Source organism: Camarhynchus parvulus, chromosome 2 (genome assembly GCF_901933205.1).
Source record: "Camarhynchus parvulus chromosome 2, STF_HiC, whole genome shotgun sequence".
Lineage (NCBI taxonomy): Eukaryota > Metazoa > Chordata > Aves > Passeriformes > Thraupidae > Camarhynchus > Camarhynchus parvulus.
The window spans coordinates 102,178,651-102,195,140 of record NC_044572.1 but is presented as its reverse complement, the minus strand read 5'-3'; the positions used below and the strand labels follow the sequence as shown (position 1 = coordinate 102,195,140).

The 16,490-nt window shown below is 40.0% G+C and overlaps 1 protein-coding gene across 18 annotated transcripts in view; it reads right to left on the bottom strand.

The window, feature by feature from the left end:
- The window catches only part of EPB41L3 (erythrocyte membrane protein band 4.1 like 3), a 95,522-nt gene that overhangs the window by 13,103 nt on the left and 65,929 nt on the right, over positions 1-16,490 (bottom strand). For 12 of the 18 annotated variants that reach the window (XM_030943811.1, XM_030943810.1, XM_030943815.1 and 9 more), the window contains exons 9-13: positions 15,809-15,961; positions 13,671-13,768; positions 12,157-12,332; positions 9,859-10,079; positions 1,764-1,817 (exon numbers count right to left, since the gene is read on the bottom strand). In XM_030943811.1, the coding sequence (XP_030799671.1) occupies positions 1,764-1,817; positions 9,859-10,079; positions 12,157-12,332; positions 13,671-13,768; positions 15,809-15,961 (702 nt within the window). The remainder of the gene's footprint in view (positions 1-1,763; positions 1,818-9,858; positions 10,080-12,156; positions 12,333-13,670; positions 13,769-15,808; positions 15,962-16,490) is intronic. The other 6 variants (XM_030943812.1, XM_030943816.1, XM_030943821.1 and 3 more) reach the window with 2 other exon arrangements.

The window sequence follows — 16,490 nt, the reverse complement described above, 5'->3', positions numbered from 1 at the left end:
CATTAAGGGTTTAAGGAGAAGGAATAGACACACTGGCTTTGCACGGTTTTCCTAACTCAGAGCAAACATCCACTTCTCAAATTTTGTGTTTTGTTATCAAAGGAGTGGTAAACATCTTCCTTTTATAAATATTGCTACACTCCACATTCATGAATCTCTATTTATGGAGCAGCAGTTGCACCTTCTCACCAAGGTCGCAGCTAGTCTAGGACGGAACAGCAACAGCAAATGCTTTGGAATTTTGTAATCCCAGAATTTTACACATAGGACATAATCTGGGCCACAAGCAAAGCTTTGCATAAACTCACTGTGGGCAAACAACTTGCAACACTTTCTCCAGAAAGAAGCACATTTTATCTGCTTAAAATGCAATTTCCCTAACCATAGTTCCTTTCTGTATTTCTGTAATTTTACTTCCTATTTAGCCTGTATATATTCTTTCAGGCCCTATCATCTGGAATGGCACACACATCCCATCCACTTCAGTGCACATTTTCAAAAGCAACACCATAAGGACTGTCCCAGTAGCCCTGTTTCCAAGGGTGCAATTTTCAGGTGGCAGATATACCACACATTTTGAAAATCGGGTATCCATATCCAACTGATATGCACTATATCTTCTCCTCTAAATACAGATGGCAACTAGGAATATTAACACGCATTTTGAGTAATAAACTGAACATTTTAAATGTCACAATTTTATGATTATGTTTTACTTTCTGCAGTGCTCAAGGCCTATGAGTGGAAGAAGCACTTCAAAGCACTTTTTACTTCTGACTCATCTCAACAGACTTTATGTTGTTGCACTGTTTGAATTCTTTTAATGCCCATGCTGCTATTTTATTGTTAATTTTTCATATAGTCCTAATTAGACAAATGACTCATGGGAAAATCTGTTGATTACTTTACAACTCCGTTCAAATTTATTCTATTTACAGCCAAGGCTGAATCGTCCTGACGTGTAATACAGAAAATTTTTCCTTGAAGATAATTTTAACAGTCTCAAATATTAATGAGATCCCCCTGAAAACCTAGAGCAGTGTTTGTGGTAAGACTCTGTCTTCTAGCAGATGTCAGATGAAATTCAGCTCATGTTTGCAGCTGCAATCATATTAATTATGAAAGCATTATATGCACTTCAGTGAAGTCACATAAGGTTGAATTTGCCTGCACAGTCTATGTACCATGTTGTGGATATGAGGCTTTTTAGTGTAAGGAAAATATAAACATTTTACATTTCTCCTCTGAAAAGAATACCTGGACTAGTAGTGGCCATATGTGAAGATTACATATAAAGGCCATATGTGAAATTACATTAAAGAAAAGACTTAGATATTTAAAATGTGAGAATATTCAGTAAATTTGAAAACAGCTTTTTATTGTCTTTTCCCCACTTGCCCACTCAGGCTTCAGAGTATAAGAGCAAACAAGCAAACAAAAACCCCCACGGCACGGTCTGGCCAGCAGAACCCTCTGGGAGGGCAGCACTGGTGCGGGTGACACCACCACTGCCCCACCAACCGCACAACGCAGAGGCCTGGCAGCTTCCAAACCAAACTCAGGAATGAGAGGAGCCCACAGGGAACACCGGAAACTCAACTGTCCTGGCAAAGCTCTCCCGCTTGCAGGCACGCACATGCACACGCGCGCAGGGAGGGACCCTGAGCTGCCGTAGCAGACATGCGGTCTAGCCCCCAGGGTCGGGAAGAGATGAGGCCAAACGCTGTCCCCTGCCATAGCTGGGTGCTGGCGACTGTACAAACCTCAGTGGCAGTGGTCTCACCATCAGCCGCAGTATCCGTCTGCTCACTGTCAGTCTATGGGGTTAGACAAGTACCCGGGTCCCGAGAGGAAGGCAGGAATAAAGAATAAACCCAGCTCATCAGTACACGCAGCTCACGCGGGGAACTGTTAAACTCAACATCCCTGTGAACTGCATTAGCATTGCTTTTCAAACAACGCACATGTCAAAGAAGCAAAATAAAAATGCTATATTAGTAAACAGAACAGACTCAGAGGAAGACTCGAGGCGTACTGTACACAGTAAATGGCTTTACTGGAACAAATTTATAAGCCAAACAAAGCATTACTGGAAAAGTGTTATTTGAATAGCAGATATTTTTTTTCCTTAAGAAAACCAGGTAGCTTAAAAAAAAAGGGGAAAAAAGTGACTAATATTTTCTAATTGAACTTTTCCTCCCGTAATGAATTTTACAGAAAATTATTGAACTAATTTTTTGTTCTAGCCAATATAAGTAGTGGTTAAATTTTTATCTGGAGGGGAAAAAGATAATTTAAAACAACAACAACAACAACAACAACAAAAAAGCTACTTTAACAGTCATCTGACTTTCAGCCCCTCATTTGTACAGAGGTTATTCTTGTCTCCACATTTATACACCATGAGGCTGTCTGCATTACCAAGGAGTTCAAATAACCGTACCCCCAGCCCATCTACTGTCTGTCTGTGGAGAAATGGTAAGGCTCAGATCCCACTCGGTTCCAATAAAGAGCAGCTGATATTTGTTAATGATAGTAAAAAGAAAGAAAACTGCCATTAAAAGAAGAAAAAAATAGTTCTCATTCCATTTAAGAATATGGATGAAAGAAGGAGAAAAACAAAAGTAACTCCCCCCACCCCCCAAACACTTACTAGGTATGAGTGATAAAAATGAAACAAAGCACAGCATTGCACAGACTGATCTATCCCTGCTTTGCATGAAGAACATTTTAGTGGAGAACACAAGTGTCAAGATTAAGAGAGAAGGGAGTGGAGGTTACTACAGACTGAGAAAAGAGTTAAAAAAACTACTCTGATGTCAGGTAAGCATATGGAAAACTAGTAAGTAAAGTGCACCCTACTGCCCCAGACTGGCACATCCAAGTTGTTTAGATAGCAGTGAAAACTCTGGTTTCCATAGTGATTTTCTGTGATCCTTAGACAGTAACCCAGGCAGGCAATTTAAAGCCAAGACAACACATCTCATTCTCCAATCCCATCAATATGAACAAGAACAAAAGAACAACCTACTGGTGGATGGAGTATCAGTCTTGGCTTTGAATTTCCTCCATTTTTTGGTCATTTTCTGACAACTCCATTGTTTCATAAGACAATGTTTTGATTTGTTTTCATAGCTTTGCTTTTTATTCCTTGAAGAGTTTGTATTGTTTGTATGACAGACAGAAGAATAAACAAGCATTTTGCACTACTTGCTAAGTGCATGAATGCAAGTGACATGAAATTTGTCAAATCATGACCACTCTTGAGACAGACCACATTTATTTTTAAATGGAAGTGTAATGTCAAAGCAGCCTATTAGGCTGGTCCAATTGCTTTCACTAAAGTGCTAGAAAATGGTTTCTTTATTAAGAAAGGATCTCATGTCTTTATAACATTATAGACAATTGTAAAGATATGGCAATAGAAAAAAAAGTATGCATTGTCACTCATGTTTACAAAAATAAAAAGAAACAAAGAGGCATTAATGCATCCAGGCATTTAAAAAGAATTAAAAATTGTGTCAAGGCACTGTAACACAAGTCTGGCATATAGGGTTCATTTTAAGAACTTGAAGTCATAGAAAATTAGCTGCTAAGGTAAAAACACAGAAGCTAGTGAACTCCAAAGCATGAGATTCTGTCTTTGACTGCATGGACTAACTCCAGATGCATAGCTTAAGGGAAAACAAGCTCAACAATTTAAGGCATTGGTTAAGGATACTGGCTGTAGTCTTCTGCATCTCTGTGTGCAATCTTTTGTGAATTGTCGGGGGTGGGAAAGGTTCCTATTTCTTTTGCCATGAGTGGAATGAAATCCTAAATAAAGCATAAAGCTTGCTTTATTGCAACATACATATCTGCTAATCAGCCAATCAACAGCCATGGAGTCAAAGTCAGCATTACTGAGTTACTTGAAAAAAGATCTGGCGTTATCACAGAGCAGGGAATGGTGAGTTAAGGCTGAGTAAGGCAGGTCCCCCCTGGAGTGAAGAGTAAGGAAGGCCAGGCTCAGCTCCAAGATGGGCTGAGGTACAGCTGAGGTGGGGTTGGCAGGCAGGCGAGGGCTGGAGCAGGACAGAGGCAGCTTCTCCTGACGTGCTGTGGCTGCACCTCTCCTACCTTGCGATTGTAACTGCTGTGATTTGTTTTGCCAATGTAATGCAGACATGCCCGAGTTTAAAACATATTCACTTTCATGCAATATTTTGAACAAGAAATACCCTGTGGATTAGGCACAAGTCTGTGTTGCCCGCCAGGAAGCACTGCCAGAGTAATAATCCTCATAAAAGAGCGATACTAAAAAGCCTATTTTAGATGTTTTTATGCTCAATACTTCCTAACTTTACTAACAAAAAGAAGCACTCATTTCTGAAAGAGGAACAGACTAATGTATTACATAAACACTGCCTCATTATTGCCTCTAGAGCTGGAAATATATTAATGCTGTTACTGCGATTAGATTAATCCAAGTGCAGAGCTAATGCAAATTGAGACCTAAATGCTGTCTCAAAATAAGGACAAGAAATAAGACAGCAGCATTTTGGATGCCTTTTATTAGAAATTGTACATTATTTTTCAGTTGTAAGGCATCACAGAGCCAAAAGCATGTTTTCACAAGAAAAACTGACGTGACTTTTCGCTTTCCATAAAAAGGAAATTAAATCCTGTACCAAGTCTTACAAAATCAACAGCAGCAGATGACAATGTTCAAGCTGGTTTATTGAAGAGAGCTACTGCAACGGACTATCGACAAGTGGCCAAGGTGGCTTTTTATATGGCCAGCAGGTCTATGATCATCTGATCTGGGCTTTCTTCTTTATATACAAAGCAAAACCGTACTTTTGTATTTGAAGTTGAAGAAGAAAATAGAAAATCAAGGAAAACCTGGACTCATTATTTTATTCTGTCAACAAAGAATAATCAGGCTCCAGCAAAAACTGAGATGCCAGTTACTCTGTTACTTAAGCAGATTCCTTTCCTGCTTCTGGATATACCATCACATCCACAGTACCCAGAACCACTGCAGCTGGTTCATCTGCCCGTGATGACCGTGGTGGCTTAAGGCATCAGTTTTGGCAGTGCTAAACAAACACTGCACATGTCAAGGCAGCCCACATGGCGTGCTCCTGCAACAGCTGCAGAACAGCTGTCCCAATCTGACCCCTCACTGATACGCTGGATTTAACCATGGGAAAACAATTTAATCTGCAGCAGAGCTAGGATGAAGGCTGAAAACTGAGATCCAGGTTTTGCTGGACCAGAAAGCCTTCTCTGGGGGTCAGCTACAGCTGATAGCCTTTTGCAAAAAGCTGAGTCTATCTGAACTTCGAACATAGTGAAGTTGGTGAGGGTGCTCATCACTGTTAGGCAGCTAGTCATATAAATAAATGTAGATACATATTCATATATTTGGATGGTCAGTAACTATGCAGAAAACAATACTTAATACCCACTATTTAGATAACTATCCTAATCCTAAAACTATTCTAAACTGATAGAAGGATGAAAAAGGTCTTATCATTTAGTGCGAGTCACTTTGAACCAACTGACACAGTTCAAGCCAAGCCTCTTCCACACAGTGTTGTGCCTAACCCTGGGCTCTGAGCTGTAGTCCCAGCATGAGAAAAAAAATAAAAAAGAAGAAAAAAATAAAAACCAAACCAAAAAACAACAACCCCCAAACCAAAAAAAAAAAATCCCTTCTAACATATCAGCACAGACAGAAATGAGGCTCTGAAAGTAGGACCACTATTGCAGCAATCTAACACTGGTTAGGACTGAAGCACTGAACACGAAAAAGAGTGTGTTCGATGCCGAGGTACACACCTCTTCCTCTGAACTGTCACTCAGGTCATTGGCAAGTGAGGCACTCAAGGAGGCCGCCTTGGGCTCCAGGTAGCAGAGGCACATAGCCAGAGGAAAGGAGAGAGTGAGGGCGTATGGCACTGAGAAAGAGGCAGAGAGCAGAAAGAAAAAAATGAAGAGGAAGCAAGGCACGAGGGAGGGGGAGCGGATGGGGAGGTAGTGCTGCACACTGGCAGGCAGGAGGTTGGTTTCGGAGAGGTTAGGGAGCGACAGGTAGCCATCGTCATCCAGGAGGGAAGGAAATGACTCTGGAAGTTGCAAGGAGAAGGAGAACAATGTTCCGCCTTTGCCGGCTTTTTGCTTGTAGCCAAAAGCCACGTCTTGCTCAGCGGAGCAAACTCGCCCCTTTCTGTCAGAGTCTGGCTCCGACTCGCTGTGTTTTGGAGCGCTCTCTTTGGGGGCCTCACAGCCTAAGGACTTTGTCCGAGTGCTCTCCTTGCATCTCCTGCGAAGCTTTGCTGAAGATACATGGGGGCCAGGCTGAGAGGATGGCGAGGAGTGGTGGGAGTCAGTGCCAAGCAAAGATGGCTGATGACAGAGAAAGGGCAGCAAACAAGGCGCAAAAGCAAAAGGACAAAAAGAAAACTGTAATTAGTTAATTTTCTTCCGTGATGATAAATAATATATATTATATATTTAAAATTATAAACAGTATTTTAACACCACAGCTTTCCACTGAATTGAACGGTGCATGTTCCCATGCCACACACCACAGGTATTAGCGAATCGCACTTCCAGCTTACAAAAGGCAACTTCTTGATTCAACATTTGTCTAGTCCTCTGCAGGACAGGATTTACACAAAAGTCTCCATGGCCACATGGGGAGTTTCAGGTGTTGCCAATTTCCACTTACTGCAAGACTGGTTTCTGATAATAAAGTTTTCAAACATGAAGTATATGGAGAGCAACAAAGAAGGAAACAGTATTTCTAATACCAGCACTACTTGTGACAGCATTCTTGCAGTCAGGAGGAGACTTGGTGGAGGCCAAACGCTTCCCATTTATGCCTTGGACAACCTCAGCAGTAATAACTAAAGCTCCAAGGACTTTAAATTCCTCAATTGCAATATTTTTTAAAAAATCTAGGCCATAAACCAAATTAAAACACGTTGTTTGGTGGGGGGAGCAGAAATCCATTCATCAATGCTCCTGATGGAAAAAAACTACTTGACTGATATACCAGTAGCTGGTTCCTCAGCACGGCTCCCACCACTGGCCCCTGCTGGGCATCCCCAGAGCCCTCCCCTCACCTCTGCTCACTGTGAGCCCAAGCAGGCAGTGCTGGGGGCTCAGCTCTCCAGCTTTCCCAGCCATGCACCCTGCCAGCCCCTCCCTGCTGCCATCTCTTCGGCCGTACACTGAAAGAAGGGAGCTGAGACTTGTGGCTCAGCCCACCCCATAATCTCTCACTGGGGCTGGCTAGAGAGAGGTCCTTGCCCCACACGGCCACATCTTCTCATAACTAAAATAGTTACCTTTACCCACAGTGAAGAGGCAAAAATGCCCCTGATGCTACAAGTTTCACCACAATGCCAAGAATACTGGCTACCAACAAGCAGGATTTGCTTTGATATGCCACTTGTAGGGCATTCAACTGGCCTTTCAGGTCATTTGAAGTCAAAAAATTGGTAGGAGGAGAGAGATGATTCCATGGAAATGCTGACCGTCATTTCACATGCTCCCTGCAAGCAGACACCACTGCTCTTTAGAAGGACAAAAACCACTGTCACCACCAAAATGTATACCCAGTACAACACATCTGCCACAATGCTGATGGATCAGAGATGTTTTGGCCAAAATCCACCATGTGCACGTAGCTGCAGTGGCCCACTGGATCCATGACCAAACCCTAAGTGCCTGAGCTGCTCCATCTGTACTCCATCTCCCGAGGGAGCTATAGTAGCCATTTCACTTTCACTCCAGGCTCCCAAAAGCAAAATTACTTAAAAGCCACAACAGCATCTGCCTCCAGTTCAAGCTGGTGTTGAACTGGAGGCAAAAAGCAGATCCAGGTTTTAGACACAGATGACTACTAAGCCCAAACTTTACCAGGTATATTAACGGTAGGAATGGGACATAAACCAAGTAATTACATCGAAGAACTCCTTTCTTTCCTCTTTCATATCTCCCTTTCTCTCTTCTCTATCAATTTATCAATTCAAGAAATCTGTATTCCCAAACTAAGCAATCAGAACCAAGCCTAGCTTCAAACCACTCACAAATGCCTTTATGGGTTTAATGTAGGAAGATCAATTCAAAACTTAATGCTGATGGACTCACAGGTTTTTGTGTGAGCTAAATACACACACAAATACAACTTTGCTTTACTGTAAAGACAAAAACCCAAAATAAATGTATTTTTTTCTAATTCAGACTATTCACTTACTGACATCTTTACGGTGTTAATATTTAGAATAACTTCTGGTACTTCAATACACATGGATAAAACAAAGGCAAAATGTCTTAATGGAAAACATACCTAAAACACTTATATGCCCAAAGGGATTTGATTTTGAGCTTGTATTCCTTGAGACATTCTCTTTATGATGACAGACTAATCTGTTAGCAGGTCCATGTGGAAGCAGGACTGAGATCTCTGTAGGATTACACAACTGAAACTCTATTTATGATGGTTTAAAAAGAACTCATCTCTTGATTGGGGGTAAAAAAATCAATCATTTGTGCATATATAAGTTCCATCAAATTAGTCTCCTAAAATATCTCTGAGTATTTCTAGCCATATATAAGAAATAGCTAGATGATCTTCAAAATACAACAGATCTCTCCATTGACTTAAATTAACAAACACTAGAACAGAACTAGCTTCTTTTGAATGTTTTCTACATATTTGATTTTCATCATTCTTTCTCCACGTCGAAACTAATGGAGTTTCAAAAAGACCCCAGTTAAATTTTGTAGAAATTATCTTTTAAATGCTACAATACGGCTACTTTCAAAAGAAAATCTTTCTCATTTGGAATTTTCAGTAACTCAATTTGTTTCTGATTTTCAGTAGCTTAACTGCAACTCTTTTTGATGACTCTATCCTTTTGCTATGTAGCTCATTGTGGCCTTATACAATAAATACAGGTTCTAACATGTGCATACTTGACAGTTCTGTGGATATAAATATATATATATCTCAAGGTTTTTCTTCCTAAAAAATGAGGGTAAACCTTACTTGTTTAGCAAGTGCATTCCACAGTACACTTCCTGAACGCTATTCTACCATATTCTTCTTCACTGTCAATCTCTATTTACTATTTTCTCCATCCTTCTGTTTGGTTTACCCTGTTTTAATATCTCAGTAGATATTATGCACAACCATGTGTGTATGTTTGTGTGGTGCTGGTGGTGGGACTGAAGATGATGAGGGATGACTCAAATTCCACAATTGATAAGAGAACTATCAATAAAAATGCTTTCTTTAACAGAACTTCAAACAAGTGAAGCAAATGCTTTTGTAAGCCAGAAAAAAAATTGCTTATAATATCAGATTAATATCCAGAAGTTAATAGAGAAAAAATGCCCACTGAAATTCATGCAAGGAAACAGTCTTATGAGAAGTATAAGAGGAATAGTTTAAAGCACAGAGCTACATACAAGAATACAGAACTATTTTGTTGCCTTGTCAAAATAAAAAACCAGGATGGCCATACTAAAGTCAAAATATGACCGAAAACCAGAAGAACAAACATGCACCCTCAGGCTACTTCTGGGCATTTCCTAAAGAGCTGTTGAATGCTGTATGAAAAACATCATTCTGACTGTTAAACATATTTAAAAAAAAAGTCCAAGGCAGGAACTAACCTTTACAACATCATATGAAAACTGAAAGGACTACAAAAACACTGATCCAAGACATCTATATACACATAGTATATTTCCTTTCACCAGTTTTATTTCCTCTTTCTCTCCCTTCCCTAAAAATTCTGTGTTTCTCCAAGCACTCTCAAGGCAGCCCTGTTTAATACAAAAGCCTGAAATTTCTACCTTGGTGTCATGGCGTATTGCTGAAATCGGGGTGACTTCCTCTGCTCTCTTCTTTTTGCCCTCTTCATCATCTTTGTCCTCTTCTGTCTTTTTCTCTGGAGTCACAGTGGTTATCAAGTTGGTCTGAGAGATGCCCTTTGTTGTGGCGTACTGGCCAGTACCAACCTCTGCAGCAGACACAGAATCCTTCATGTACATTTCATGGTTTTCATTCACTGATGCTAAAAGCAAATATTTAAAGAGGGAAAATCTGAAATAGCTTTTGCTGAGAAGCTGCATAAAATTAAAAAAGCTGGTTTAGAAAAACATTTGAGATAACACTGAAAACACAACTATGTCATGTTTCAGGAAACCAGAAGCATGTGCATACATTTAAATAAATTGTTTACTTGAAGCTCATAGCTTTTATATGCATATACATATATTATGGATGTGTATACACACATTACTGTAGCTAATGTGTGCATTACACAGTTGTTAAATGTTAGCAAGCTGTTAAAATTAGTACTGTAGTAAAACACCACATAAAAAAAAGCAATGCATTGCCACAGTTATCAGGCAGGAAACATAAGGAGAACCAGCTATGACATCAGCCATGGGGGTGGAAGAGATTTTTTTTTAAATCTGTCAGAATATAAAAATGCAGATCAAATGCAGATTTAGTAACGTGCTGCATTACACAAAATGACAGTATTGATATAGCACAGGCATAATACCTGAGAAAAAGGAATTGTGATCCTAATATTATTGAGTACTAAAGTCTGCCACTTAGGTGAGCTCATTATCCTAAAAAATTCTGTGAAGTGATGACATTCAGTTCAGCAGACCCAACCAGAATATTTTACGATGCAAGTGCTCAATAATTAATCAGATTTAAACATATAAAAGTTATTTCGAAAGAAATAGTACCTTTACAGACAAAATGTAATCGAAACTTTAACATATGCCCAGACTCTGCTCTTGACTATAGAGTAACTAATTTCTAAACCAATAGGATTATTCAAATTTATAAACTCAAATGACAGAGTCTGGATCACAATGTAAGCACAATGCAGAATGTTACAGACACATCTGCATTATAGTAACAATGCTAGTGATGAGATCATAAGCATTGATTTAAAAAACCTCTTTCCCCCATCTGCACTTAGGCAAACTAACACCTTGCAGAGTCTAACAAATGCTGGGTAAAATGTTTCAGGTATCTTGTCTCTTGAATTAAGTTTAGGAGGCAGGAGAAAGCAAAGGAAGTAGAGGGAGATATCTTATTTAGATGTTACAAACAAAATAATGCAGAAGAATAATTTCTGCTTTGAAACACATGCACAGCAATCAGGTCACCAGTTGCTTGGTAACGAGTAAGAAGCACATCAGAATTAGAATATTCCAAAATAATCAATGACAAGCAGCACCTTTAGAGGGAGAGAAAAAGGCTTGTCACGTGTACTTTTAAATCAAAGCTTCTCCCCATCCCCACCACCAACTATACTCATTGCAATTTGTGATATTCTGCAAGAGAATTCACCTTTTTTTTTAAATCTGTAATGAATCTGATTTTAGTCTCAGTCTTTTTTTTTTCCTACAAAAATAAACTACAAAACTACAGCCTCTTTTTACTCAACAGCTGACAACTCAGTAACAGCTGATGGAAGTAGCTGATGGAAGTAGCTGATACTCTGAACTACACACTGATTTAAATGTCAGCAGCAGAACCATGACCTCCATGAAGCAAGGATGAAGAGAGGAAGAATGTACTATTAACCTATGTATGTTACTCTCCATTTCATTCCTTAGAAAATAACATATGAAAAAAGTCTCTTAGTGCTTACTGGAGCAGGATGTGAGGTAACTGGAATCAAGCGTTATTACTCAAATGAAAAAATTAATAATTTCTGGATTGTAATGAACTTAAGTGAAAAACCTACACAGAAGAAAATCTCAGATTCAACCAAAATCCAAACAGTCACTCATGCAAACCCTGAAAAAGTGTTAAAGCCTGACATTCTTGGGCAGGCAGGTCCATCCCATCCTTCCCCAGATACGAGGCCAAGGACAGAGGCTCTGTGAAGAGTGGGCTCCAAAGGATGTCCTCCAGCCAAACATTTTGTAAGGACCACAGAGGTACATTCAGCATGGAATTTCTCTGCATCCTCCTCCTCTACCCCTGCAGAGAACGTGCAGCTACTCATAGCCTCCGCTCAGCCAAATCTCAAGGAGAGGAGATGATGAGGTTCACACCTAATCTAAAGCAGTCACTGCTGTCATGACAATGTTTGATAAGGTCAGTTGAGAGGCCCTTACCCCCATCCAAGCTGCGAGACATGGTGTAACGTTTACTGGAGGAGCGCTCAAAGTAAGGTGCAGGACGGTCTATGAGGGCGCTGGCTCTTCTCGTCTGCGCCTGCGTCCGGCCGCTGTAGCGAAACTTGGAGCCCAGCGTGAGGAACTTCTTTGGAGGAGCTTCTGGCAGCAGGAGCCTAAAACACACCAAGCAGTGCACCTTTTATTCCCCCTCCTCCAAAATCAGCCCACTGTTTCTGCAGAGGAGAGAAGACAACTGCTGGGTATCACTCTCCATCGTAACCTGTGCCTCAGCGGTCTGTGGCTAAAAGGGAATCAAAGGATGCCCCTCATACAGCATGACAAAACCACTTAGCTAAAGCATTTGAAGATCTGAGTTCTTCCAAATGGGCAAGAATCACTCAACTCCTTCATGCTCAAAAATTAAATTTACTATTTTCTGATTACCAAAACTGAAAAGAAGGTGTTCCTTGTACCAGAGGCCTGACTGGGCTGAAATGCAGATGTATCTCTTCAAATTTAACATGGTGATGTCATGCTGAGGACAGAGCCAGAACTGATTTCCAGTGAATGACAGGCAGTATTCATTCACAGGGGTGTAGACATTTTTCAGGTTAGAGCTCTCCCACCCTCTGTATTTTGGGCATGGCACTTGGCTGAATTAGTTATTCTCCTGCTATGGACTCTATGCTTTAGACATTTATTTTTCATTAAAAATCAGAAAATACCCCCAAAATGCACACTCCATTTCTCTTTAGATCTTTTGCTGCTAAGACTGCATTTCATATGAATGTACAGACAGCCTGAACGAACAGTTTTAAGAAAGGAGGGAAATCCTTTAGTACTCCCAAACACTCTAAACAGTACTTAAGCACTGGACACACCCTTTCAAACTGTTGAAAATCTTACCCTTTTGGGCTTCTCTTTTTAAGTATCTCTTTAGTGACTATCTTAGCACAAACTAATTACAGCACTTATTTCACTATTCCACATTTTTCTCCAATCTTCCTAGAAGTCAAAAAAATAGCTGCAAAACTCCTTAGTAATCCAAAAATTACAACTATGAGTTGTGTATTCTGGGTGACCAAAGAAAACCATGACCTACTACTGTCTGTACTTTCATATACAATTTAAAAACTTCTTTTTTAAACTCTTACCCACATCCCCCAGCAATCTTCCATATAAGTTGTTCTCTCTATGCAAGCTTATATGCAGTAATGCAGCAGAGTCCTTCATCTCTTTAATTATAGCAGCTCATAATATCGTGGCACAGATAAAGCAAAGTGATTAATTAGGACCATATGGTGATTTTAAGCACTATCTATCTGAAATAGCATGAATAATTTGGGTGGAACATCTCAAAATTTGAAAAAAGCAATAATGTTCCTTTATCTGCTCAGATCTACCTCATGATCAAAATGAAAATTTGATTTGAAGGGTTTTGTCTCTGCTGACAAAATTGATATTTTCTGTTGTGTTTTACATCACACCTTAAGGAAAAGAAATCCACATACCTGAAAAATGTATGGTGTTCAACACACACTTTCCATAAACGCTTTGCAGCACGATGATTTGGCAACTTAAACCCAATAGTGCTTTCAAACTGCTCAAACTAGGTAGGAAAAAAGAATAAGTATGTTTTTGATGCTGTGCATCTATTTTTAGACAGTGTACACAGGCTCATCTTCATTTCCTCTGTCTGTATCAGCTCATTGCAAGGGCAAATGTATATGCTCATGTACATAACCAAATATATCTATATTCTACAGAAAGAACTATGGGAAAGAAGCTGTAAATGATAATCTATGGCAACCTTTGAGGATCATTTCTGGGGGGAAACACTAGTAATGAGCAAGAGATTTCTTATGGTGACAGTGATGTTTTACACCCTATAGTAACAAAGAGATCGGTTAACACTTGGGAGACTTCTGAGAAAACATCATTCAAGTCTTTTACCCTGTTGATTTAATTTCACTAGTTAGAACTACAGTGGGAAGCCTGGTAATAGCTGGAGGTGAACAGTAGTCCTTAGGGACTGATTTGGTCTCACACAGCCTTAGATTAGGGATATTTACAGAGAAAGTACTACTGTCAGCAAATCACATGTGTTAGAGTTAATTCATCTGAGGAGGATGAGGCGAGACAGTTAATTGAAAAGAATTGTTCAGAGATAAAAACAGACCTCTTTAGACTGTGCTACAAATTTATATATTTCAGATGCAGAAGCTGTGCCAGCTATATCTACTGTAACCTGTTGTTGGCTACATGCAGATAGCTGAATAGGTAAAACAGAGCTGCTGTGATGGAGGAAAGGTAGACAGGAAAGTACTTGCAAGGAAGTCTGGATCCCTACTGAAGCTGATAGGGAAATAAAGCAGGAAATAACCAAATAATAAAGATGACGTGAGTTAGTGAATCACATTATCATCAAATGTAATTTGGACAGAGGCTGCATTGATTATGGAACTGTGGAACTATTTTACACACGGAACTATGGCCTGGTCACAGGATACTGTATACCAAGATCAGCAGAGCTCAACAGGGTAGCAGTGGTGCAGAGCTTCAGTGCAGGCATTGGGAATGAGTATTTGTTTGGGTTCTTAAAATCAAATTCAAGGCTAGACATTTGGTTTCTAAAACTGTGTCTGCTGATGGGCAGGAGATGTAGGTTTGTGGATTTTGGTTTAGGACTCTAAAAAAGGCTCAGGCTCAGGGGTGGGGAGCCCCAGCAAGTTTCCCAGGTCAATTATGAAGTCAGTCCCAGAGACACTGGCTGCGTTAAGGGAGAAATGCCAGTCCTCATCTAAGTGATTTCTGTCCTGCTACACAGCTCCACACTCTAAATGGATATGGGGATTTCATCTATCACAGGCCAATTATTGTACCAGCATTTAAAATGGAAATTGTCCTTTGCCTGTCATGATCCTGAATTTCTCAAGAGTTATCAACTTATAGGCCAGGTTGGATGGAGCTCTGGACAACCTGGTCTAGTGGATGGCGTTCATGCCCACGGTGGAGGGGCTGGAACCACACGATCATTAAGGTCCCTTCCAACCCAAACCCCTCCATGATATCCACGATTTCTGGGAGGGCACATGCTCAGCCCATGAGGTCGGTATTTGCTTCGCATCCGGCTGAGCCACGAGAGGGCACTCACTGTACGAGGTTTCACATCCCCTTATCCAGAGCAGCACAGGAGCTGGCTAATGTGTGCAGCTACCCAAAATGTTGCAATTATACTCGTCTGATATGTTTATAAAGGTTGGTATGGCCTGTCTACATCTCTTAGTGGCTGAGATAAATGCCAGTTGCATGTACAACATGAGGGAGGATAACAAGCTCTCTGTGAATAAGCAATATGCTACTTAAATGCCAAAAGTATTCATAATATGGATGAGCTTTTTATGTGCAGTGGCCATATTTGTTCCTTACATTAGTTCATGGATGTAAACAGAAAAATACCAAAGTTGTTTTTTACCTGTATCTTAAAGAAAGTGTATACCTAACCTGTCCTAAGAAAATCAGCATAAATTACGAAATACAAATGGAGAGTAGTGTTAAAAGCTTATAGAACAAAACAAATCAACAAATCAGTAAAAACATATGTTTTTTCAAGAGGCTCATCCACTTAAGAGAACCAGGATGCCCTTACCTCCCCTGGTCGGATTTTGATGTAGAAGTTGTTCCTCTTGTAGGAAATTTTCAAAACCTTTGGCCAGGCAAATCTATTTATTCTGAGTCTGTCTCGATATATTAAGAGTCCACTTGCACAGACTCCAAGCATGATTTCCACTCCTTCGGAATCCTGGAACAGCAAGCAATGCACTTTTTTGAGTATTTCTATCCCTGCATCCTACAATACTACAGACTCCTGTATTCCGTGTTTCTATCTGAGCTACATCTTTTTAATGCATCAGCTGTAGTGACCTGATTTCTGAGCATTACCCTCCTCGCTGAATGCATTCATGCAAATAATAGTAAGGTTGGGCAGGGTGAAGGAAACTGAGGGTTTCCAGTGTTTCCTTATATTTAATAAAGACTCCAAAAGGAGGAGGAAAATTTTAGATGTCATTAAAAGAAATACATCAATCATATAGCAAAGCTTTATTAGCATAATAAAAAAAGTGTTATTAGCATAAATACCAGATTGAAAGTAAGTATGACAGCATAAAAATCCATGTCTCCTGGTATCACTCATCTCCATGACTAAGCTTTGTAAATCCTTAGATAAATTTTTCTTCTGTAGTTTGGTCACCTTGGCTTTAGTAGCTTTGCTAGTTTCTTTAATGCTCTTGTGCCTTTGCTCAGTATTTTCACTTTGAAATGCCCAGTGG